This window comes from Lepidochelys olivacea (genome assembly GCF_965140295.1).
Source record: "Lepidochelys olivacea isolate rLepOli2 genome assembly, chromosome: 4".
Taxonomy (NCBI): domain Eukaryota; kingdom Metazoa; phylum Chordata; order Testudines; family Cheloniidae; genus Lepidochelys; species Lepidochelys olivacea.
In genome coordinates, this window is record NC_140414.1 from 126,216,509 (window position 1) to 126,243,722 (window position 27,214).

General features: G+C 43.0%; 1 protein-coding gene across 10 annotated transcripts in view; it reads right to left on the reverse strand.

Annotated features, from left to right (window-relative positions):
- The window catches only part of ABLIM2 (actin binding LIM protein family member 2), a gene marked incomplete at its 5' end in the record, with an annotated part of 215,546 nt that overhangs the window by 13,670 nt on the left and 174,662 nt on the right, over positions 1-27,214 (reverse strand). For all 10 annotated transcript variants that reach the window (XM_084625588.1, XM_084625593.1, XM_084625590.1 and 7 more), the window contains 4 exons: positions 10,243-10,323; positions 10,481-10,545; positions 12,907-12,961; positions 19,224-19,282. In XM_084625588.1, coding sequence (XP_084481714.1) covers positions 10,243-10,323; positions 10,481-10,545; positions 12,907-12,961; positions 19,224-19,282 — 260 coding nt within the window. The remainder of the gene's footprint in view (positions 1-10,242; positions 10,324-10,480; positions 10,546-12,906; positions 12,962-19,223; positions 19,283-27,214) is intronic.

The window sequence follows — 27,214 nt, forward strand, 5'->3', positions numbered from 1 at the left end:
CTCCCGGTATCCCGCTTTCCTCAGGGCTTTGGTCTCCTTCCCCCGGTGAACCTAGTTTAAAGCCCTCCTCACTAGGTTAGCCAGCCTGCTTGCAAAGATGCTCTTCCCTCTCTTCGTAAGATGGAGCCCGTCTCTGCCCAGCACTCCTCCTTCATGGAACAGCATCCCATGGTCAAAGAATCCAAAGCCTTCTCTCCGACACCACCTGCATAGCCATTCGTTGACTTCCACGATTCGACGGTCCCTACCCAGGCCTTTTCCTTCCACGGGGAGGATGGACGAGAACACTACTTGTGCCTCAAACTCCTTTATCCTTCTTCCCAGAGCCACGTAGTCCGCAGTGATCCGCTCAAGGTCATTCTTGGCAGTATCATTGGTGCCCACGTGGAGAAGCAGGAAGGGGTAGCGATCCAAGGGCTTGATGAGTCTCGGCAGTCGCTCCGTCACATCGCGAATCTTAGCCCCTGGCAAGCAGCAGACTTCTCGGTTTTCCCGGTCAGGGCGGCAGATAGATGACTCAGTCCCCCGGAGGAGAGAGTCCCTGACCACCACTACCCGCCTCCTTCTCTTGGGAGTGGTGGTCGTGGAACCCCCAATCTCAGGACAGTGCATCTCATGCCTTCCAACCAGCAGAGTCTCCTTCTGCTTTCTCCCCCCAGACATATCATCTGGTCCACTCTCCACAATGGTACCTGTGGAGAGAACATGAAAGCGGTTAGTTACCTGTGTCTGCGTTGCTGGAACCTGGACATTCCCCCTTCTTCTTCTGGAGGTCACATGTTGCTAAAAGTCCAGGAGGGGTCTCCCCCGCCGCCTCTCTGGGGAATTAGGAAATATGGGGAGTAGAATCCTCTTCCACGGTAATAAGGCAGGATGCACTCTATTGCCCCTTGGAGTAAGAGGCTTTCTGTTTCCCACTGAAGAATTACCTTGTGAGAGTGGTCCCTGAAGAGGGATTGGAAAGGGGGTTTGTGAGGAGGGAATGAAGTATCCCTGGCAGATAATCTCTAGAACCCAGCTGTCCATAGTGATCTTGTGGGTGAAGAATGTAAGATGAGGTGGTACACAGGTCTTGACCAATATGTCAAAAGTAGCTCTTGGCTGATGACTGAGAATGAGTAGAGGCTGAGGAAATACAGGGGGCTGAGAAGTGAGACCTCTGAATCTTTTTGATGTTTGTGCAGTGGCTTATGCACTGGTAATAAGCTGCAGGAGGAGGGGGTGGCCTGGGTTTATAGGGTTGCCTCTGGTGTTTCCTCCTGGGGCCAGAGTATAAATCCCCGGGGAACCCAGAGTCAATCTTGTCTTTTAGTGAGTGCAGGGACTCATCTGATTGCTCATTAAAAGAGATTTGACTCGACAACAGGGAGGTCCCGGATGGTGTTTTGGACCTCCCTGGGAAACCCTGATGATTGCAGCCAGGAGTTCCTCCTTGTGACTAGATCAGCAGTCAAACCACTGGAAGCTGTGTCTGCAGCATCCACTGAAGTCTGGAGTGCCACCTTTGCCCCTAGCTTCCCCTCATCTAAAAGGGCTGAAATTGCACCCTGTCCTCTGTGGAAAGCTTGTCTGTGAAGTCCACAAGCCTGAAATAGATATTAAAATCGTATTTTGCTAACAATGCTTGGTAGTTAGTGACACAAAATTGGAACCCGGTGGAGGAGACAATTTCCTTCCTCAGGAGGTCAAGTCTTTTAGAGCCTTTATTTGCCAGGGTGGCCCTTTGACAGCATGATCTAGCCCTTTCAGGAGCCACCTGCACTACTAGCAAGTTGGGGGCAGGATGAAAGAATAAGAATTCAGCCCCTTTTGCAGGAACAACATCTCATCACTTGTCCCTTTTTCAGTGTAGGGGCACAAGATGCTAGAGCATGCCATACTGCTCTAGCCAGTTCTAGTAATGACCTCACTGATGGGTAGAGAAACTTTACTCGGTCCCTGGGGCTTCAAGGTGCCCAGGAGCCAGTATTAAGGGTCCTAGATCTCCTCTAATGGGATCTGTAGATCACTGGCCACTCTTCGTAACAGCTCCTGGTACTGGTGATTGTCATTTGGCAGAGAAGGTGAAGGAGGAGTGACCACTTCATCTGAGGAAGATGAAGAGGCACCCATTGGAACCTGTCGGTACCTGAGGATCCGGTTCCACCTCTTGCTCCTCGTATACTGACAGAACCGGCTGACAAGAGGGAGCAGTACAACTCCTGAGGGGCCCCAGACGCCTGCCATAAGGATCCTGCGGATCCCAGTAAGGCCAGTAATAAGTATTGATTGGTTGTGGGGGACCCCAAGGAAATTGGTACCAGCGGCGTACCTCGCAGAATGGTGAGAGTAACCCCTTGACTGTCTATCAGGGCTCAACGGCCGCTGCAGAGACACCAGTGTAGCCTTTTCCTCTGATTCTTCTGAATCTAAGAACTGCTGCACTAGTAGGGGCACTCCTGCTGGATGGTCAGAGGTGAGACAGCTCCCGGGACAGTGATGAAGGCTCCTCTTCCAGAGTAAGGACATCCCTGGGGAGGGCCAGGCCGGAAAGAAATGGAGGCTGTGGGTAAGGGAGGTGTTATATAAGTCTCTGTATGCCCTGGTATCTGAGGGGTTCACATGAGTCTGATGGATCCAGTGCATCTGCAGCAACTGGACAGTCTTCAGATGGATTAGGTGGCACTGACTCTGGATCTGGCACTGGTAGTCAGAACCATCGAGCGTCTATCTTTATGCTTTGGTACTGAGGTGACCAACAGATCTTTCTTTTTATGTGTCTTGCCCTCGGATCTGGGGCTCTTCATCTGAGGCAGTTCCTTAGGTTCCACTCGCGACATCTCACCTGACCTGGACTGGGTCAGGGAAGAAGCATGTTTCTTATGGATGGTCCTCACCGGGGATTTGTTCTTGTGCCCATGAGAGAGCCCTCTGCTCTCATGGGGAGCCCGGGAAGAAGAGTCCTTGGGCTTAGTTGTGATGGCTCCTCTCCAAGGCACGTTATCTTAATGTATTGATGCAGTTGAGGCCCATGTACAGCGGGGGGAGGGGGGTCTCCCTGGCCCGGATCAGAGAGGGGCCTCATAGCCTTCTCCAACAGGTGCTTCCGTAGGCGAAGCTCTTGGGCTTCTCAAGGTCTGGGTGTGAAGGAGCAACAGACACGGCACTTTGCAGAGATATGCGCCTCACCCAGACAGTAATGCAGCATTGATGCTTGTCACAGATGGAGAAGGATTGAGGTCAAGATGCAATTCTTGAATTCCAGGACTCTGAGCTGGGGGTGGAGATTTCCCCAACTGCGGAAAAAAAAATACTCTATGCTATAGTATAAACTACTCTTTAACTATTAACTACTAATCTAAGAAAATAACTAATTCCACATGGTTTCTATATAGATTATGCAACGAAGTGCAGGAGGACACAATTCCAACTCAGGCCATGCGGTTGTGAGAAGAAACTGGAGAGGTGTTGTACCCTTGGTTGGGAGCACGAGGCGAGCTGCTGCATATGTGGGCCAACGGACACTGCTTTAAAGAACAGCCAGACTCAGGCGCATGCATACCCACATGTGTAGTATAGATAGGAACCATGGGTGCGCGCCGACCGACACTGCTTTGAAGAACTTCTGGACTCAGATGCATGGCACACATGCGAACCCACGTACTCATAGGGACCATCACTTGAAGAAAAAATTAATAACCAGGGTATTTTCCAAAAGTAACAAACTGACTTAGGAGCCCACCATTCAGATTTATGCAGGAACTCTAAGGAGCCTAAAGGTGCAGACAGATGCCTAGTGGGATTTCCAAAAGCACCTAAGCAAGATTAAGTGCCTAACACTCATTGATTTCCATTTTATTTCAATGGGTGTTATATCTGCATCTTTAAGTGCCTAAATGCATTTTAAAAAATCTTGCCCCTCATAAATCACAGAGGTGACCTGGAATATCTTATTCTAGAGAACTACAGAGTGAGAAAATCTATTCCTTGCTGTCAAGGTTCAGGTTGACTTTTTAAAAAATAATGCTATAATATTTAAAGATGCCAAAAAGTTAATTAGATTATATAATCTTTAAAAACTGTTTCATTCCAAGCTGAGGAATGGCTTCCATCAATAAAGAAGACTGGATAGGAAAACCTTTGGGAATGTAACAGTTAATGAATGTGCTAATTTTATGTAGTCAATACAGAATCTTTTAGTCTTTAGAAACTTGAGCTTGTAAGCTCTCCAAAAATGGGCATGTCTCCTCTAGAACATGCATGTCTACAACTTTGTTGTAATAAACTTATTCTTCTTACCAATCTTACTAACACTGCAGAACAAACTACCTTTCTTTCAAAACTACAGCACTGGCAACATTTTAGGACTATATGCTACAATCTTTAGACTAAGACTTTGTCTACAAAAAAAGTGGTAGCAATTTAATTAAGTCAGTAAGGAATCAATTTAAAGTAAATTGTTTTGGGGCACTCAACCAAAAACATGAGCATCTAAACAAGGAGGTTGTGCCTATTTAAGTAAATTGGCTTCTAAAACAATTTACCTAAATTGCTGGAATTTACTTGTTTAGATACAGCTTTAGTAACTCTCCTGTAAACAGTCTCCACTGAAGTCAATGGGGACTACTCACGTGAGTAAGCAAGGGTTGCAGAGTCTGACCCTTAAGGATTATACAAGTATGTACCATGTGCACTGTTCTGTTTTGCCACTTGAGAGGTATGATTTTTTTCCCCAGCAAGAATATGCATGTGTGACAATCAATATGCTTTGATCTAGTAGGAAGACAAGTCTAAAAAGCTGTTCAATAACTGGAATTACATACGCTCACTTTGACTGTCTTTATTCTATGAAGTCAGCCTTCTTTATAATTTAAATCCATGTGTCATTGTTGAGCACAAATACAAACAAACTTCAAATACTGGCGGCTGAAAGATGCGAATATAGAGACCAGGATTATTTTTACTGTATTAAGCACTGTGTATTAAAAATTAACTCCAAACAAAATTATACTATTACAAGCCAATGCTGTCTTACTACTTCATTGTACTGAAATACTATTTAAGCTCATTCCTATCTCTCTCCACATTTCCTTTCAGAATCACTCCTGAGAATGCTGCTTCATTCATCTTAAATTAGAATAAAGGTCAATATGGTAAGAAATAGCTCAAAAATTATTGGGCCAGCTCCTCAGCTGTTGTCAATTTACATACCTCACTGAAGTCAATTTACAGCAGCTGAGGCTCTGGCCCATTAATTTGAATTCAAGGTCTCAGAGAGCCTGCAATATATCTGTGCATCAGCAGGTCATTTGCTTTAAGCAATTCTAATAGGTCAGTGTATTAGTTCAGTGTTGGCATTAATAATGTCTTCTCTGCAAGCATCAGGAACTGAGCTACATCAGCCTCACTGCTGGTTTAGAACAAACAAAGAAAAATAAAAGGCCTCAATTATGCTTCTCAGATGTATGTGTCTCAGAAGAAAGAATTTATGTTATTTTAATGCATTTATTTACATTTATTCCCAGTTGCACCTATCTAATCTCTGGCTAAATCCATACATTGAAAAGCACACATTTAAATATAACTTAAAAAAGATTTCCTAAACAAGAAAGGTGGGATTCTCAAAATCAGTCACAATGGGAACATAATAAGGCACACCCTGAACCCTTCTGAAAGCCCCACCCCAAAGCAGTTATCCTTCTTAACATGCCCTTCATTGCAACTTCTCTTAACTGGACCCTAAAGAACTAACTTTTGTCACTAGATTCTATTGGTCATTTGGGAAATATCCAATACAACAGATTTCCCCTCACAATTGAGGAGAGATGAACAATTCCTGATTTCTATGGCATCGACCAGAGATAACTGAAAACTAACAGTAAATTCCTCTTCCCTAAAAAAGAATTAAAGTCAATTTAAGTCAGAACTGCTCAACGAACGCTGCTTGTTCAGAATCTCCGGCATCAGCCATATTGAAGACTGTCAAAGGGATCAGAAGTAGTGAGTTTACAGACCTTAATCCCACTGGACAAGGAGAGATCGTTTGCCTCTCCAACCTTTAGCAGAAAACACAATGGGGCCTGAATCTCCTCTCACCTACGCCAGTTTTGCTCTGCTGCAAATCCACGGATGTCCTGGGAGCTAGTGCTGATCTACAGCGGTGCAAGTGCGATAAAAATCAGGCCTCGTTATTTTACTGCAGGAAAGCCGGGACGCTAGAAAATGTAGGTTGTTTTAGAAGATATAATCTGAGCTAGACTGCTGAATAGATGGATTATCTACCCTTACTCCTGCTGCCACCCACACCAGCCCTTACAACAGATGGGGGAGGGGAGCGAACTCAGACAAGAGGAGGGTTTTCAGAGCCATCCTGCCAATTTGGTGGCAATACACTGCAGCAAATACTAACATTGCTGCAGTGTTGCACTCTAGCCTGTACTCTCCTGTATTTTCTGCTTCTGGGGTTCTAGCCATCACCCCTATGATGCTGCAGGGGGGCCAAACATGTTACCCAGCCCCCTCTTCCTGCTCCTATGGTGTTTGACTGGAATCCTGCTCTGCTCCTGTGAAGGTGTGGGTCAGGGGCTTCCTGGGTGCTGGTCTCCCTCCATCCCCAAAACCTACTGAGCTTACGCACCACATTTGCCCTTCTTTGTAACTCAGTCACAGGGTTCCACCTTTGCTATGAGAAGAAATAATGATGAACTGACTTTCTGTGCAAAGCTGTTTAATCCCAGCAGTTCTCTAATACAGAAAAAGAAAAGAAAAGCTGCCATCAGTCTGCTCTTGTCACTCAGCTTTGCATACGGTCTGAATGTGCAGATCCATCACCTCTATTTTGCCAGTCGTTATCATCCTATTAAAATGCTGCTAATTGAATTATTTTTAAAACTACCAGTCCCTAATAATTCCAAGATGCTGCACAAAGAGCTCCTTTTCTCAGATGCACGTTTTAACATAGCGCAGCAATTGAGAGGATCAGTTGTCTGGTCCCCTTATCGCTTTCCTACTGCAGGTTTAAAGCAGATCTTGTTTATTGTTCTTTTGGAACTCACTGTGAGATCTTTGAAGTGGTTGGGCTTTTCGGGACTTTAGGCACAGGCCTGCGCCTGGTGTGAAGCAGGCTGAGCAACTTTAATGTTAAACAAACAGCAGCCCCAGCGGAGGACAATGTATGAGTTATTGATAATGGCAGCCAGAACATACACTATCCATCCAAAGCAAACTATACATTGTCTAAAAAAGGCAATTTAGTGCAGTGCCTGCTATTCAGACCAGCCTGATGAGTTGAAACAAAGACTGTGTTCTTTAATGTGAAAAAAAGATAAAAGAATGCTTTAATGTATAGGATGTGTCCAGATGTGTTTTTCCTTTTCTTGGACTCTTCTTGCTTTTTATTCCGCCTCTGGTGCTTTGCTATACCCTGGGCGTAAAACAGCACACATCTAAGACATTCTGTTTCTTACAACCAAATCAATATTGCCTGCTGGATAATCAAACAAGAAGCGCATTGAAGCATTTGAAGAACAAACACCAATTCCAATAAATACCTATGGATCTTTTAAAAAATTTACCCTTGTTTAGTCTTTAATCAGGAACTTGCAACTAGTTCACAGTTTTCCTTTCTTTTTTGCTTAAAGATTAATGGCTTTTTCTCTCCTTTTATTGGCAAATATTATATTTTTGACCTTCCTGTTAACCCATTTACACGTAAAACCTTTTTCAAGGACTAAGGCTGGTAATCACTGAATTTTTATTTCACAAGTATTGAATGACCACTTAATCATAAAATTAATCTACAATAATTAGTTAATCATTTACGTCAAATCCTGAATTCATTATTCAGTCCTTACACAGACAAAACTTCCATTGATGCAGTGAATTTTGGCTGACAGTGGACTTCAGGAACTGGCCCTTAGAAATTAATTGTTCAGTAATTCATTAATGGTAAGATTGGTTTGTTGATATTATGGATCACGGAGCCAAAGGGGAGGTTTCATGGTTTAGGGTTCACTCACGTCCTGATTCTGACACCTGTGTGACTTAATCAACTTTGAAGGAGATATTTCTGATTTACAGCAGAGTGAGTGATAGCAGGATCAGATCCCTAGACTCCATGGAAACACAGGTTCAAATTCTAGCAAGATAAACTCAGACTTTTGATATGTTCAGGATAGGTAATTTAGTAACATGCACTTTACTCTGTGGGGTTCTTTTATATAGGATCTTAAAAGCCAAGGGCCTGGCTGCTCAATGTGGATATTCAAGATCCCCTGGAACTTTTTGTGAGTAGTGAGTTGCAATAGTATCATGGTCAAAAAGTCTTCTCCCCACACATTTGTGAAGGGTGCTGTTTGGCTGTCACCCTCAACACCCAGGAATGGCTGCGTTTCTCTGATATTGTCTATAGATATATTTAGCTTGTGCAGTGCTTTGGGATATAGACAAATCAGATATAAATGCAAAAATTATTCCTACTGTCTTTATTTTAAGGCGGGGAGAAAAATCTTCCATTTCCCTGCCTGTTGCTCATCTACTGGCTGCCCCTTTCACATCTAATGGCATCTATCATGATCAACATATTTCTGTTTAGGGGAGGCTAAATGGGATTCTATTAGCAGCCTGTCAATATCACACTCTAAATTGACTGGAAAGACACTCAAGCAACACACGTAGAACTGAGCATGCTGCTCTTTAAAGCTCCCAGCTCTTGCTGATCTAAGAAGTAATAAAATCAAACCCAAGAAATTGTCCAGCAACATTGGATCTCTTGCGGTACCACCCGGTAGCCAGTGGCTCTCCAGGAACTTCAAAAATAATCCATTCAGGGCTAGTTGAGTGATTATTAGATCTATCAGGTGAATTAGAATATACCAAATTCCCTCCTGAGGGGATGGCAGTTGGTCCATATAATGTCATTTTGTTCAGAAGCTCAGTCCCTAGCAGTGCGGAGCTCAACAGCATGCACATACAGAATGTCCCTGATTAGCATGCATTAGAAATAAAGCACTGCCCTTAATTAACAACAAAACAGTCATAATTGAGAAGTTGCCAGAGTGATTTCACAGATGGAAACTTAATAAACCTCCATATTTGCCTGGGTGGCAATTTGCAGCTTCAACTTACATTTAATGAAAATTGGATGTGGTACTTAAAAATGAGATTTAATAATCTAACCCCAATGACTGATTCAGAGCCTAGCCAACACTTCCCAAAATGTAATAGCAATTCTGTTTGTCTTACTCTCTGACATAATGCAGTTAAAATATACATTCACATTATGATTTTCAAGCACTTCTTTGTTTTTGTTTTGCAGGTGAGATTTGCATGCACACAATTCTATAAAACAGCCCCCTTAAACCAGTAACAGTTACAGCCTGTGAAATGAAGTCTCCATGTTGATTAATATGTCTAATTAAACTGAGCAAGACTTGGGTTCACCCCACAAGACTTCCACATTTAGAACTTTTATTGGCTTCAGAAATTGTTCTCTATATAAAGAGATTGCAGATTCAGGCCTTTTATTTATGGGAAGCACTCCTGGAATTCTAAATATTTGATATATTAGAGCAAATTCTTTCACTCTCAAGATCTTCAATTTTGTCACCATGTATAAATGCCCTGAAAGTTTGTAAACTTTTCTTTTTCTCCATTCATGACCCGTTCTGTCAATTTTATCAGAATATTTGTACTCAATTTGTACAAATAATCAAAGTACTAAATAACTTACTCTTTTTTTTCAAAAATAATGAGAGGCACAGACCATCCCTGGAAAATGCCCGTATCATTTTAATCGGTAGTCTTTCACTTGCAATATTCACTCATGTTATATTAACTAACTCATTTATTTAAGAGATCAGTAACTTGAAAATGAGTGAGATCTCCCAGGGCCAATCCCGCAAGGGGCTGAGTTCCTTCAAATTCCACTCAATTCAGAGGATGCTAAGAGGATGACATATTTTGCTCAGCGCTTCACAGGATAGGGCTCTCAGTGAACAATGTAGACTGATAAGCACTGCTGCCCAAATAAATGATTGCTATGAAACAACCAACATCTGGTTAATGGACAAACCTCTACGGACCAGCTCTTCAGCTGGTGTAAACTGGTCTAGCACCAATGAAGTCAAAAAAGCTATGCCCATTTACCCCTGTTGAGAATATGACTTCTCCCGAGTTCATTTACACCAATGAGCAACAGTAGAAATAACTAAGTCAGCTAATGAATGAACAGAACAAGGATTTCAAAAGCAAATGGTTTCCTACCTCCAGTCTGGTCCTGTCCACATCCTTAGGCAGTTTCACCCGAATTCGGTTTGTTACAATAAGCGTTTCATAAGGATAAATCTGTTACAAAAAGTAACAAAGGCATGAACTCTAGCAAAATGTGTTTCTGCTGTATGGCAACGTGTGTAACTTACAAATTTAAATGGTACATACTTGTATCCATATTTGACATACATATTTCACATGGACACAATAAGGAAAAAGGAACACATTTAACCTTGCTAGGAAGAGGTGAATCTGAGCATTCTCCCAGTGTTGGCATGGCACTTCTTACCTTGTATTCTGTAAGAAAATGGGAAATGGTTTGATAGTTTAGAATACGTAGGGTTCTTTCATGATTGCATTAGTGCACAGTTAGCAGAGATGAATGTTTCACATGACTGCATTTCTCTCAGTTCCTTGACTAGCTGCTGGATAACTGCATGTACAGTTATCTACAGGTAACCTTCTGACCCTGGTGATCTGTATGGCCCTAACATTATCCATTGCTGAAACAACGATGCTGGTAATCTGCATCAAAGGCTGATGACAGAGGCGTCTGCATCCTGGTGCCATGGGGTTAAAGAATGGGCGTCCTTAGCAAAAGCAACCTATGGAGGAAATTGGAAATCTTTCTTCTCAAGTGGCTTGTGTGTGAGTTAACTCAGCCTCTTGTCTGAAAGCTCCTCCCTTCCTGCTCTTTACTGAAAATCATTAAAACATACAGATCACTAGACACATTACAATCTTGGAACATATGAAAATCATCATGTGAACAGAACGTTTCAAAGTGACAACACCCGATGTTTGGACCAACTGAAGTGAAAAGAATGACTGCAGTGAGAATAATGAGGGTTTCTTTTCTGTTCTTTCTAGGATTACTGGTCCTAAATTAGCATGAGATTAGTCTAGTTAGGTCAATGTTGCTGGATATACCACCACACGGCCACCAATCCCCATAGTACTTTGATGCTTGGAAGGACCACCAGGATAGTGGGGAGACTTTTGTAGAACCGCTATTGCCGAAAATATTTAAAATCAAAGACGAAACTTTTCTTTAAAGCTGTGCTCCCTTATCTACTCAGATACTGAGAATAAATTAAGGATCAACACAAAGCCCTAGAGCAAAGCCTAAGGGTGGGATTTTCAAAAGAGCTTACGTGATTTAAGAGCAGAAGTTCCCACTTGAGCTCTTTGGAAAAGCCCACCCCAGGTCTAGTTCATCATGATCACAATCAGGTCGACTCATAATAAGGGAAGTTAATGCGGAGAGATACTGCTTGTTGGATCCTGCTAAGGTTTAAATTCCATTGTAATATAGCCATTAAGCACCATGCACACACTTTGTGATTGGTGATTAGACAAAAAGGTTGTTACGAGGAGGAGGGAGAATAATTGTTCTTGTTAACTTTTGAGGATAGAACAAGAAGCAATGGACTAAAATTGCAGCAAGGGAGATCTAGCTTGGCCATTAGGAAAAACTTCCTAAAAACTGTCAGGGTGGTTAAGCACTGGAATAAATTGCCTAGGGAGGTTGTGGAATCTCCATCACTGGAGATTTTTAAGAGCAGGTTAGACAAATAGCTGTCAAGAATGGTCTAGATCAGGGGTGGGCAAACTACAGCCTAGGGGCCGCATTTGGCCCTTCAGACATTTTAATCTGGCCCTCGAGCTCCAATGAGGGAGTGGAGTCCGGGGCTTGCCCCACTCTGCATATGCCAGGGTCCGCACGGCTCCCGGAAGCAGCAGCATGTCCCTCCTCCATCTCCTACGCATAGGGGCAGCCAGGGGGCTCCTCACATTGCCCCCGCAGCTCCCATTGGCCAGCAACTGCAGCCAATGGGAGCTGCAGGGGCAGCACCTATGGACGGGGCAGTGCACAGAGCCGTTTGGCCGCACCTCCGCATAGGAGCTGGAGGAAGGACATGCTGCTGCTTCCAGGAGCTACTTGAGGTAAGCGCTGCCCGGAGCGTGCACCCCTGACCCCTTCCTCCGCCCAAACACCCTGTCCCAGCCCTGATCCCCCTCCCACCCTCCAAACCCCTTGGTCCCAGCCTGGAGCACCCTCCTGCACCCCCAACCCCTGATCCCCAGCTCCACCCCAGAACCCACACCCCCAGATGAAGCCCTCACCCCCTCCTGCACCCCAACCCCCAATTTCATATGCATTCATTGCCCATCATACGATGTCCATACCCAGATGTGGCCCTCGGGCCAAAAACTTTGCCCACCGCTGGTCTAGATAATACTTAGTCCTGCCATGAATGCAGGGTACTGGACTAGATGACCTCTCAAGGTCCCTTCCAGTCCTAAGATTCTATGATTTTGGACTGAATTTCCTCTCTGCCTTTGGAATGAGAATATCACTGGCTAACAAAAGAGCACAATGGAGGCCACTGCCCAGTGCTGGGAGGTACTGGGTCTGATCCAATGTATGATGGTAGCACTCTACACTTTACCTTCTCAATAAGGTAAAAATAAAGAACAACAGCAGCTGATTCTCTGTGATAGACAAATTGCTGGGCTGTGCTACCATCTAGCCATCGTTAACAGAGCCATGAGAGGATCTTACAGGGTAACAGTAGTAACAGCATGTTAACAAACCCCTCCAAGGGGCAAAACACATGAAAGATAGGAGTGACTGAGAATCATCACTCAAAGTACCTCTCATCCCCCAACTGGCATCTTGGTCTGTTTCATATTGGCCCATACTTGCAGTCTGAAAGAGAAGGAAACAAAGAATGTAGCAAGAAACTAAAACAAACAAAACAGTAGGTAAAACACTGTAGATGAAAATAAGAAAGCCTACCTGCATAATCAAAGCACAAATCCTTTTAGCTTTGTTATAACACAGTCTATCTTTTCAAAGCAGGCAACTGAAGCAGCTGCAAAATAACGCAGCGTACAAATGCAGAGAGCTAGTTGTGCAAACAGAAACACAGGCATTGTCAAATCAATGGTCTTCAGCTATGGATGTATGTTTTTCAACAAACTTCCAGAGGAGATAACACAAATCCAGAGCCTGCGCATCAGCCTTAGGGAATGCTGCAAAACCTTCCTCTATGAAAAACTCCTTTCACCATAAGAGACTAACACTGACACTCCCGTTCTTGCTCTGCACCTCTACTAAAAATACTGAACCCAAAACCCCTCCCACAAGGAGAGTTTCATCCCTTAAAAGAGAGAAGTGCTAGAGACTCCTTGAAATTAATGAGGGACTGCACTATTGCTATTTATTTTATGTTGAAGGTGCTCAGATTCTACGATGATCAGTGGCAGCATCAAGCAGATGATTAGATAGACAGACACCTAAGGCCAGATTTTCGATCCCTCATGTATCCCCCCTGCTTCACTCCACAGGTAACTGAGGCTGCTCTAACTTGAGCTCCAATTCCCAGCATCCCCCAGGATCAAAGAGGTGAAAAAGTAACAGAAAGTCACCTACACCCTCCCTCCCAACAGGTGTGTTGGACCTGGTTTTTGAAGACCTGGCACTATGGGCGAAGACTGGAGATTTCACAATAGACTAACAGAGTTAGGCACCGAAATCCCACTGAAATAAAAATTCCCAGCCCAAATTCTGCCCTCAGCTGCAGTTGCCAATAAACTCAATAAGAGTTGTGCGCACAGGACACAGCATTCTTTGTCTTCCTTCTGGCTGACAAGTCCTATGATGAGTTGATTGACATTACAGGACACTGGAAAACCAGTGTTTTTGTTTTAAGTCCTGAGGTTCATTCTTGTCTGTTAGGGGATGAGTCACATGCACAGCCATGGTTACAGATCCTGCAAGGCCCCGTTTTTTGGTTTTATTTTATTATTCAGCATTGGGAAAATTGATTAAAAATAACAAACCTCAAAAGTTGGTACAAGCCTGCATTCCAAACCGAGAACAGCTATGCTGAAAAGAATGCCACAGTTTTGGCCTAAAGGACTTGACCGTGCACGACCTTTTCAACTCACGAAGTTTACATGTGCGTTTCAACTTTCGCATTGCATAGATGGAATAAATACTGCCACCGGCTGGTCACAAATGTCTACTGCATGGTTTAATTCTGAATAGTAAACTGTTCTATTACATTGTCCTTACCCATAACTATTTCACATTTGGGGACAATGTATACCTTCAAATCAGCGGCACTGCTATGGGTACCCGCATGGCCCCACAGTATGCCAACATTTTTATGGCTGACTTAGAACAACGTTTCCTCAGCTCTCGTCCCCTAATGCCCCTACTCTACTTGTGCTACATTGATGACATCTTCATCATCTGGACCCATGGAAAAGAAGCCCTTGAGGAATTCCACCATGATTTCAACAATTTCCATCCCACCATCAACCTCAGCCTGAACCAGTCCACACAAGAGATCCACAAACCAGGACCCCACACACAAACCAGGACCCCACTGTGTTAGGTGTCTTCTACAAACACAGAAGAAAAAGACAGCTCCTGCCCCAAGAAGCTTACAGTCTAAGTAGCTGTAAGAACTCCCCAGTTTTACTAATTCAAAGTAATTTCCTAATCTCCCTGTTGCCTCAGATTAGAATAATTCTTACCAACAAATTAGTCAGATATCAACTACTGGTTCCCTAACTAAAGTATTATGTATAGGCAGACACTGGAAGTCAAATCCTACTGAGGAAAATAGAAAGAAGCAAGTCAAATGTAAAAGTATAATTAGGCAGGCCAAGAAAAAATTTGAGGAGCAACTAACTAAAGACATTAAAACTAATAGCAAAATATTTCCTAAAGCACCTCAGAAGCAGGAAGCCTGCCAGACAATCAGTGGGGCCACAGGACAATCAAGGTGTTAAAGGAGCACTCAAGACAAAGCTTTTGCAGAGAAGCTAAATAAATTCTTTGTATCGGCCTTCTCTGTATAGGATGTGAAGGAGATTCCCAAACCTGTGCCATTCTTTTTCAGTGATGGATCTGATGAATTGTCCCAGATTAAAGTGTCAATAGAGGTGGTTTTGGAACACACTGATAAATTAAATAGTAATAAGTCACCAGGACCAGATGGTATTCACCTTGGAGTTCTCAAGGAACTCAGATATGAAATTGCAGAACTACTAACCGTGGTATGGAACCTATTGCTTAAATCAGCCTCTACACCAGATGACTGGAGGGTAGCTAATATAATGCTGATTTTAAAAAAGGCTCCAGAGGCGATCCTGGCAATTACAGGCCGGTAAACCTAACTTCAGTAGTAGGTAGACTGGATGAAGTTGTAGTAAAGAACAGAACTACCAGATACATAGATAAACATAAAATTTTGGGAAACAGTGAACACGGTTTTTGTAAAGAGAAATCATGCCTCACCAACCTATTAGAGTTCTTAGAGGGAGTCAACAAGCATGTGGACCAGTGGATATAATGTACTTGGAATTTCAGAAAGCCTTTGACAAGGTCCCTTACCAAAGGCTGTTAAGCAAAGTAAGCAGGGATGGGATAAAAGGGAAGGTCCTCTCATGGATCAGTAACTGGTTAAAAGATAGGAAACAAAAAGTAAGAATTAATGGTTTTCACAATGGAGAGAGGTAAATTGTGGGTTCCACCAAGGATCAGTACAGGATGTGTGCTGTTCAACATATTCCTAAATTATTTTTAAAAGGGGGCGAACAGTGAGATGGCAAAATTCACAAATGATACAAAATTACTCCAGACAGTTAAGTCCAAAGCTGACTGCAATGAGTTACAAAAGAATCTAATGACACTGGGTGACTGGGCAACGAAATGGCAGTTGAAATTCAATGCTGATAAGTGCAAAATAATGAACATTAGAGAAAGTAATCCTAACTATACATACAAAATGATGGAGTCTAAATTAGCTGTTACCACTCAAGAAAGATCTTGGGGTCATTATGGATTGTTCTTTGAAAACATCCACTCAATGTGCAGTGGAAGTCAAAAAAGCGAACAGAATGTTAGGAACCATTAGAAATGGTAACAAATGAAACAGAAAATATCATAATGCCACTTTATAAAATCATGGTACGCTCACACCTTGAATACGGTGTACAGTTCTGGTCATCCCATCTCAAAAAAGATATATTTGAATTGGGAAAAGTACAGAGAAGGGCAACAAAATCATTAGGGGTATGGAACAGCTTCCATACGGGGAGAAATTAAAAAGCCTGGGACTGCTGATCTTAGGGAAGAGATGTCTAAGGGAGGGAATTAATAGAGGTCTGTAAAACCATGAATGTGTAAGCAGAGTCAGGATGAGCTGTACCCTGACATCTGGTGGCGAGTTGTGGTGGGTTGGGGAAAAGAACTTCAGGGGCTGATCTCATTTGCATAGGCACACCCACCCCACCTAGATGCTCACTTTGGCTGCTGTAGGAGCCCCAGTTTCTCTGTTATTGGGGCAGGAAGAATAAACTGTTATTATCCTGATTATGTGAATCAAGGACAGTGGAACTGTTCTTGGCCTTTTGTTATGATGGAGGGACTCGTCATCAACTAAGCAGCACTTGCTAATCAAGGGTCATGGGTCAGTGAACTGAGAGAGATTGGGAACAGGTGGGATGGGTCCCTGGTGAGGGCCCGAAACACCAATTGCACCTTCTCTCTCCACTGTGGAATATCGGAGCTAATTTTGATTTCATTAGGAGTCTAGTTACACAGGCTTCTGGACTGAATTCACTTTGGGCCAATGGTGCACCAGCACTGAGGCTCCCCTACTACAAGCTGAAATCACTGAAGTGCTAAAATTATTAACAGCTGAAGTCACTGAGTGCTGTGTTAAGTAGTTGGGGGGGGGGGGCTGGCGGAGCAGTTTGTGGGATGGCTGGTGGAGCTTGAGCTGGTTTTGCATTGTGTTATTGGAACGGAACCCCTAGATACTGAACCCAGCCCTTGTTGCTGCTAACTCTGATGAGCAGAAGGGTTACAAATGGTATGGAGTAAATGAATAGGGAAGTGTTATTTACCCTTTCACATACCACAAGAACTAGGGGTCACCATGTTTAAACCAAACAAAAGGAAGTGCTTCTTCATGCAACACAAAGTCAACCTGTGGAACTCACTGCTAGGGGATGTTATGAAGGTCAAAAGTACCACTGGGTTCAAAAACGAATTAGATAAGTTCCTGGAGGAAAGGTCGTCAATGTCTATTAGCCAAGATGGACAGAGATGCAACTCCATGCTATGGGTGTCCCTAAACCTCTGGCTGTCAGAAGCTGGGACTGGATGACAGGGGATGGATCTCTCAAAATTGCCATTCTGTTCATTCCCCCGGAAGCAGCTGACACTGGCCACTGTCAGAAGACAGGATATGGGGCTAGATCAGTGGTCCCCAAACTTTTCAGGGTCTTGCCCCTGCATCCTGTCCAAATACCCTTCCCGTTCCCCCGAGCCGGGGGCAGGGCTGCAGCTTAAGGGGAGGATGCAGTTATGGGTAAGGGGACCGAGGCTGGGACCACAGCTGTGGGCAGACCCAGGAGTGGAGGCTCGGCCGTAACCTCCTGAACATTCCTCCGCACCCCCCCAGGGGGGGCACACCCCACAGTTTGAGGACCTTTGGGCTAGATGGACCATTGGTCTCACCCAATATGGCCATTCTAATGTTTTTATATTTAGGCCATTTGTCCAATTTTAAACCAGACAGCCTTCTTTTTGCATGTTTTGTTCCCCATCTGGTATTGAGGCAAAACCAGATGTGGTTTTGTCCAGTATCATATGGGGATGTCATTTTGAAGAGCACACTGCTCCACCCAAGCCGGCGTGACCTTGCACATGGCACAACACCACCGTTCTCTTTGGGGTTGAATTCAGTGTGTCAGATGCTAGGATCAACACCAAGACTGCTAGTCATTTTATATTAACAGGATGTACATTTCAGAAAATGCATACAAACATATTCAACATTTCAGCCAGGCTATGGCACTTGCATTCTTGCTGCTCCCCATGATTAATTGGAGGTCATTCTCTTGTCTTGAATAAAATACAGCCTAGATCACATACTGTATCTCTTTTCAAACTTCCTTTTGGAGACACTCGTGTAATGACTATCATTGTCAACTGTACAGTAGAACCTCAGAGTTACAAACAACTCAGGAATGGAGGTTATTCGTAACTCAGAACAAAACGTTAGGGTTGTTCTTTCAAATGTTTACAACTGAACATTGATTTAATACAGCTTTGAAACTTTACTATGTGGAAGAAAAAATGCTGCTTTCCCTTTATTTTTTTAGTATTTATGTTTAACAGATCACTGTACTGTATTCGGAGGTTTGGGTTGTCTCTGCTGTTACCTAATTGCATACTTCCGGTTCCAAAAGAGGTGTGTGGTTGAGTGCTCAGTTTGTAACTCTGGTGGCCATAACTATGAGGTTCTACTGTAGTGCCTAGGAGCCCCATCGTGGACAAGGAACCCATTGTGCTAGGTGCTGTACAAACACAAAACAACAAGATAGTCACTGCCTTAAAGAACCTACAATAACTATCATTAGATACCTGTTCTTCTCTCGCTCCTCCTCCCCCGATCCCTCCCCCTTTTTTTTGACAAAAAAAAAAGAAAATAAAACAAAATCTGGGAAACCTACATATATGAACACTGGAAAAAATCAGATTACCCACTTCAGGAAATGCAACCCATCTGTGGGTTGCTCCCCCTTTCTTCTAACATAGGAGAGCTAGCTTGCTTTAAATAGATGCCAGCCTTTCTCTATGATTTAACACTTACTGAGTTCTGTTAATATATCAAGACTACATTTTTGGATCTGTGTTTGTTTTCGGAGAAAAATAGGACTCTTAATGCTCATGGGACACACAATTAAAGAGAAGCCTCAATCTGGCTGACTGCTTGTTGAAGACAGACATGGCTGAACTCCCTTGGCATATGAATATGTTATGCATAGCTGATAGCCAAAAATCTTTAAAGAGCTCTATGTTATTTGTGATTATCTACCTGGTTACTAAGCTGTATTTATGGTACAATATCAGCAAGTGTAACACATTCTATACTAATACCTACCTGGTGCAATCCGTTCTTTCCGTAGCCAGGAAGAGAGGCAGATTTGGCATATGGGAATCCTGTAAAAGACACAATATGTATCAAGAGATTTTTGCAAAAACCTTTACAATCAAATTAATAAAAACAAGCAGAGAATACAAGAAACAATTTGCAAGAACTTTTGCCCGGTCTCTGAGATACATAGAGCTGTGTATGGTTTATCTCAGTCTTGCAGGAGGATTTTAAAAAGAGAAATATGTCCGCATCTATAATTCATATCACGTCAGGAGGGGATCATCCGATATCTCAGAAGACTGCATGCTTTTCGCAGACGGTGATGGGGAAGACCTCTAAGGAACAATTTGGTGCAGTAGAGAGTGGTACTGAGGACTCAGTAAGAGGTAACCTTCTCTCTGGCTCAGTGCTGAGCTACTACCCCAGAATGGTAATAAACATGCCATTATTTCAGAGGTTCTGTCAACTTGTGTTCCTGGCACCTTTTGTAAGACTATGGTCCTGGTGAAATTCCAGTTTAAGAACAGCTTTTTGCCATCTATAAATTTGCTCTACAGTTTCAACTGGAAAAGGTATTTTCTATTTTCAGTCTTAAACTGGTGAATAGTGTTGTTAGGTGCTGTTAAATAGTTATTTAATTTCTCCCCGAGGTGACTGCATTTCAGCGGTGGGTAAAATGATCTTCAGGTACTGTTCAGATTCTCTGGCATCACTAGAGATGCTCTGATCTCTTTAAACTGCCACTTTCAAACCTCCTTCTTAAATAATCAGTCTAAACTATTAGCCAGATCTTTAGAAGGTATAAATCTGTAGTTCACTAGTTCTTTGCCACTTTACAGCAGCAGAAGATCTAGTCCTGTATGTTTAGAGAGGAGATGAATAAGAGGGGACACACTATTGGTAGAGAAAACAATGAATGGTGTAAGAGAAAATAAACTGGGCACGCCTATTTACATTTCCTTCTCATATGAGACTGAGGAGATGGTCGATGGAACTGAAAAGCTAAATATTTTAAAATGATAAAAGGAAAAAGGTGCCTGCACCACCTGTGGAACTCATTGCCACAAGATCTCATTGTGACCAGAAGCTTGGCAGGATGCCAGAAAGATAAAGGCATTTATAGGAGTAATGTGAAAATCCACAGGTACAGTAGACAGGGTTCATTAAAAAAAAGGGTATAAACTAGCTACTGATTCATGGGATCAGGAAGAAATTATACTATAATTGTCCATTATGGAGGATTCTTGCACCTTCCTCTGAAGAAAGTGGTACTGGCCACTATTAGTGACAGGATATTGAATTCTATGGACCAGTTATCTGATCCAATATGACAGGTTTCAGAGTAACAGCCGTGTTAGTCTGTATTCGCAAAAAGAAAAGGAGTACTTGTGGCACCTTAGAGACTAACCAATTTATTAGAGCATAAGCTTTCGTGAGCTACAGCTCACTTCCTCAGATGCATATCGTGGAAACTGCAGCAGGCTTTATATCTACACAGAGAATATGAAACAATACCTACTCCCACCCCACTGTCCTGCTGGTAATAGCTTATCTAAAGTGATCATCAGGTGGGCCATTTCTAGCACAAATCCAGGTTTTCTCACCCTCCACCCCCCCACACAAATTCACTCTCCTGCTGGTGATAGCCCATCCAAAGTGACAACTCTTTACACAATCTGCATGACAATCAAGTTGGGCTATTTCCTGCACAAATCCAGGTTTTCTCACATCCCCCCCACCCCCATACACACACAAACTCACTCTCCTGCTGGTAATAGCTCATCCAAACTGACCACTCTTCAACTTTAAATCCAAGTTAAACCAGAACATCTGGGGGGGGGCGGGGTAGGAAAAAACAAGAGGAAACAGGCTACCTTGCATAATGACTTAGCCACTCCCAGTCTCTATTTAAGCCTAAATTAATAGTATCCAATTTGCAAATGAATTCCAATTCAGCAGTTTCTCGCTGGAGTCTGGATTTGAAGTTTTTTTGTTTTAAGATAGCGACCTTCATGTCTGTGATTGCGTGACCAGAGAGATTGAAGTGTTCTCCGACTGGTTTATGAATGTTATAATTCTTGACATCTGATTTGTGTCCATTTATTCTTTTACGTAGAGACTGTCCAGTTTGACCAATGTATATGGCAGAGGGGCATTGCTGGCACATGATGGCATATATCACATTGGTGGATGTGCAGGTGAACGAGCCTCTGATAGTGTGGCTGATGTTATTAGGCCCTGTGATGGTGTCCCCTGAATAGATATGTGGGCACAATTGGCAACGGGCTTTGTTGCAAGGATAAGTTCCTGGGTTAGTGGTTCTGTTGTGTGGTATGTGGTTGTTGGTGAGTATTTGCTTCAGGTTGCGGGGCTGTCTGTAGGCAAGGACTGGCCTGTCTCCCAAGATTTGTGAGAGTGTTGGGTCATCCCTTAGGATAGGTTGTAGATCCTTAATAATGCGTTGGAGGGGTTTTAGTTGGGGGCTGAAGGTGACGGCTAGCGGCGTTCTGTTATTTTCTTTGTTAGGCCTGTCCTGTAGTAGGTAACTTCTGGGAACTCTTCTGGCTCTATCAATCTGTTTCTTTACTTCTGCAGGTGGGTATTGTAGTTGTAAGAAAGCTTGACAGAGATCTTGTAGGTGTTTGTCTCTGTCTGAGGGGTTGGAGCAAATGCGGTTGTATCGCAGAGCTTGGCTGTAGACGATGGATCGTGTGGTGTGGTCAGGGTGAAAGCTGGAGGCATGCAGGTAGGAATAGCGGTCAGTAGGTTTCCGGTATAGGGTGGTGTTTATGTGACCATTGTTTATTAGCACTGTAGTGTCCAGGAAGTGGATCTCTTGTGTGGACTGGACCAGGCTGAGGTTGGTGGTGGGATGGAAATTGTTGAAATCATGGTGGAATTCCTCAAGGGCTTCTTTTCCATGGGTCCAGATGATGAAGATGTCATCAATATAGCGCAAGTAGAGTAGGGGCTTTAGGGGACGAGAGCTGAGGAAGCGTTGTTCTAAATCAGCCATAAAAATGTTGGCATACTGTGGGGCCATGCGGGTACCCATAGCAGTGCCGCTGATCTGAAGGTATACATTGTCCCCAAATGTGAAGTAGTTATGGGTAAGGACAAAGTCACAAAGTTCAGCCACCAGGTTAGCCGTGACATTATCGGGGATAGTGTTCTTGACGGCTTGTAGTCCATCTTTGTGTGGAATGTTGGTGTAGAGGGCTTCTACATCCATAGTGGCCAGGATGGTGTTATCAGGAAGATCACCAATGGATTGAAGTTTCCTCAGGAAGTCAGTGGTGTCTCGAAGGTAGCTGGGAGTGCTGGTAGCGTAGGGCCTGAGGAGGGAGTCTACATAGCCAGACAATCCTGCTGTCAGGGTGCCAATGCCTGAGATGATGGGGCGCCCAGGATTTCCAGGTTTATGGATCTTGGGTAGTAGATAGAATATCCCAGGTCGGGGTTCCAGGGGTGTGTCTGTGCGGATTTGATCTTGTGCTTTTTCAGGAAGTTTCTTGAGCAAATGCTGTAGTTGCTTTTGGTAACTCTCAGTGGGATCAGAGGGTAATGGCTTGTAGAAACTCGTGTTGGAGAGCTGCCGAGCAGCCTCTTGTTCATATTCCGACCTATTCATGATGACAACAGCACCTCCTTTATCAGCCTTTTTGATTATGATGTCAGAGTTGTTTCTGAGGCTGTGGATGGCATTGCGTTCCGCATGGCTGAGGTTATGGGGCAAGTGATGCTGCTTTTCCACAATTTCAGCCCGTGCACGTCGGCGGAAGCACTCTATGTAGAAGTCCAGTCTGCTGTTTCGACCTTCAGGAGGAGTCCACCTAGAATCCCTCTTTCTGTAGTGTTGGTAGGGAGAACTCTGTGGATTAGTATGCCCCCTCCAACGCATTATTAAGGATCTACAACCTATCCTAAGGGATGACCCAACACTCTCACAAATCTTGGGAGACAGGCCAGTCCTTGCCTACAGACAGCCCCGCAACCTGAAGCAAATACTCACCAACAACCACATACCACACAACAGAACCACTAACCCAGGAACTTATCCTTGCAACAAAGCCCGTTGCCAATTGTGCCCACATATCTATTCAGGGGACACCATCACAGGGCCTAATAACATCAGCCACACTATCAGAGGCTCGTTCACCTGCACATCCACCAATGTGATATATGCCATCATGTGCCAGCAATGCCCCTCTGCCATATACATTGGTCAAACTGGACAGTCTCTACGTAAAAGAATAAATGGACACAAATCAGATGTCAAGAATTATAACATTCATAAACCAGTCGGAGAACACTTCAATCTCTCTGGTCACGCAATCACAGACATGAAGGTCGCTATCTTAAAACAAAAAAACTTCAAATCCAGACTCCAGCGAGAAACTGCTGAATTGGAATTCATTTGCAAATTGGATACTATTAATTTAGGCTTAAATAGAGACTGGGAGTGGCTAAGTCATTATGCAAGGTAGCCTGTTTCCTCTTGTTTTTTCCTACCCCGCCCCCCCCCAGATGTTCTGGTTTAACTTGGATTTAAAGTTGAAGAGTGGTCAGTTTGGATGAGCTATTACCAGCAGGAGAGTGAGTTTGTGTGTGTATGGGGGTGGGGGGGATGTGAGAAAACCTGGATTTGTGCAGGAAATAGCCCAACTTGATTGTCATGCAGATTGTGTAAAGAGTTGTCACTTTGGATGGGCTATCACCAGCAGGAGAGTGAATTTGTGTGGGGGGGTGGAGGGTGAGAAAACCTGGATTTGTGCTAGAAATGGCCCACCTGATGATCACTTTAGATAAGCTATTACCAGCAGGACAGTGGGGTGGGAGTAGGTATTGTTTCATATTCTCTGTGTAGATATAAAGCCTGCTGCAGTTTCCACGATATGCATCTGAGGAAGTGAGCTGTAGCTCACGAAAGCTTATGCTCTAATAAATTGGTTAGTCTCTAAGGTGCCACAAGTACTCCTTTTCTTTTTGCTGATCCAATATGGCAAACTCCACGTTCCTACTTAAAGAACAAAGTGCATTATTTATTATTAGCTACTATTTTGTATTGCAGTAGCACCTAAAGGCCCCAATCAGGAATCCAGACCACACTGCATTAGGCACTGAACATGCAAATAATAAAATTACAGTCCCTGTCCTGGCCTATCAAACAGATTAGTGAAGAACACTGCTGGGGAGACCAATTCCTCTGACCTCTCTGCCCTGCAGAGCAGTGACACTGAGTAGATGGCTGACATGGTTTAGTGTTATCTCAAAATATTTTGACTTTACTGCATATCTAAAGGGATAGGTTAAAATAGGAATAATGAAAAGGTGTAAAGTCCTATATTCAAATTATTTAGGACCATAGGAATTGCAGTGTCAGAGGGGATCAAAGGTCTGTCTCATGCTGTTTCCTGCTTCTAAAGGTGGCCTCTTCTGATTTGTGAAATTTCCAGTGGGACTTTCCCACCATGCTCCTGGTTAATGGTAGAATATTATAGCACCAAAGACTTTGGGTTAAAGGAAACAGTTTAGAATTAACAAACTTTCTTTAACACTTAACAGTTTGGGAGTTTTATATCCTAAACTTTAATGAGGACAAACATTCATTTCAGGATGAACATGATGAATTGTGTGTGAAAATCAGAGAAGTAAAGTACAGGCGACATCTTGTGGCCATTTGGAAAACTTCCAGGGGTGAAATCCTGGCCTAATTAAAGTCAACGGGAAAACTTCCACTGACTTCTACCGGGGACAGCATTTCACCCAGGTCTTCATTCCATAGGAAGTTCTCAGGTATATTACCTTATTCCCGATTGCTCTTCTTTGAATGAAACAATCTAGACTGAACTAGCCAACATACTTGTAACACCTGCAAACATCATATGCTAAATGCTTCCGTTTTCGAGTACTTGACTGATATGTTTCAGAGTAACAGCCGTGTTAGTCTGTATTCGCAAAAAGAAAAGGAGTACTTGTGGCACCTTAGAGACTAACCAAACATGCTCAAATAAATTGGTTAGTCTCTAAGGTGCCACAAGTACTCCTTTTCTTTTTGACTGATATGTGACAATCTGTTCTTACCAATGAAGATACTACAGACTCATCAGCTATATTGTAAATTGATATGGCTCCTTTCATGCCATTCATGCTAATTTGAAATGTGATGAGACTACATTTCAGCATAGGCTAATTGGGGCCAGATTTACGAAGGCGTTTAGGTGTCTAAAAATGCAAATAGGTACTTAACGGGATTTTCAGAAGTGCCTATCTGCATCTTTAGGCACCTTAATACTTTTGCAAATCTGGCCTTTGGTCTTTAAAATGAAGAATTATGGTAAAGAATAACAGAAACAATCTATACTTATAGATGATAAATAAAAAAGTGAATGTATATTTGACAGCCAAAATATTCAACAGCTTTATTTGAGAGGAAAATATAGGGCACGACTACTTTACACCACAAGAAAATAATAATAGCATCTAGCTCTTATATAGCTTTTTTCAATCACAGATCTCAAAGCGCTTTACACAAGAGCCAATTTTACAGATGGAGAAACTGAAGCACAGAGAGGCGACTTGTCCAGGGTCACCCAACAGGCCAGAAGCAGAGCCAGGATTAGAACCAGGACCAGGTATCCCAAGTCCTGGTCCAATAATATAACCACAAAGCAAAAAAGCTTTATATATGCACAATGTATACTTCCTGCTACATGGTAACCAGCATGTCACTGAAGAAAGGGAACTATTAAAACATTGAAAACTACAGAAACTTGATAGTAGTATTGTCTTTTAACTAACTCTATGCCCAGCGAGTGTATGTATCCACGTGTTCCTGACACTGTTACTCTTGTTCTTCTTTTATCACCTCCAACTGTATGTTTCATCTTGCCTTAGATTAGACTGTAAGCTCTTTTGGACAGAGACTGTCTCTCACTATGTCAGGGTTCAGTGGACCCCTGATTCTGTTTTGGGGCCTCTAAGTGCCACCGCAATACAAGGAATAAGTAATAATAGTAACAAGCTAAGCATTGAAGGGTCCTCTGGGAAGTAGGTTATACAATCATTTGTAGAGCTTCTTTTGCACTATCTCAGACCTCAAATTCAAGAATGTCTGTGGTTCAGGAAATAGTAACTGCTGAATTCCCTTTAACTTCTCATGTTAAATGAGTGGCAGTACAATGCACCAGAAATCTATGTCGAACCATTTACAGACACTGTGTTTTTGTAAATCAGTACAGATTTTCTTAGAAGAGCTATTTGTAGCAATCAACCTTCAAAAAAAAAAAGTTTAAATGCACCGAGGAATCATATTCAGTTACTATTATGTTATTCTGAAATGTTATAAACACCAGTTACTAAACCTGCCTACCATAATATACAGATGTATATCTCAGTTACATATAGCAAGATATTTATGTAGACATGTATGTAAGCAAGAAAAGAGAAACAAAACTTTGGACAATGATTGAGTCTTGAATACAACAGATCACACCAATACATGAAGTGGTCTGATACACCATTGGTGCCCAAAGTGCCCATGATTTTTGAATGAGAGAAATGTTTTGCATGGAACAGAGATAATCATTACTGACACTAAATATATGCCTCTCTCCAGATAAATGTTTACACACGCATACACAACCAAATAGAGTTGATAACGTACCAGTATTTGGATATTCAGCACTTTCCAAATTATACACAAGGGTTGGAGGGGAAGGTGAGTTCAGCATCTTAATGCCCTAGCCTTTTTTTCAACTTGACAAGGTGATGCATGAAATGGTATCCATGAATAAAATCTCTCCCACTAAGAGAGCTCAGTGGGCATACAAGCCCTAAGACATTTCGACACCTAGCCTACAATATTAATACCAGACAGAAAAAAAAATGAACTAGGGTGGAGCAATCATTACTATGATGTCTAGTTACTACAGAGTTCAATTGTGGCTTTGCCACAAGACCTCTGTAATGGCCAAGGCATTGTTGCACTGCCCCAG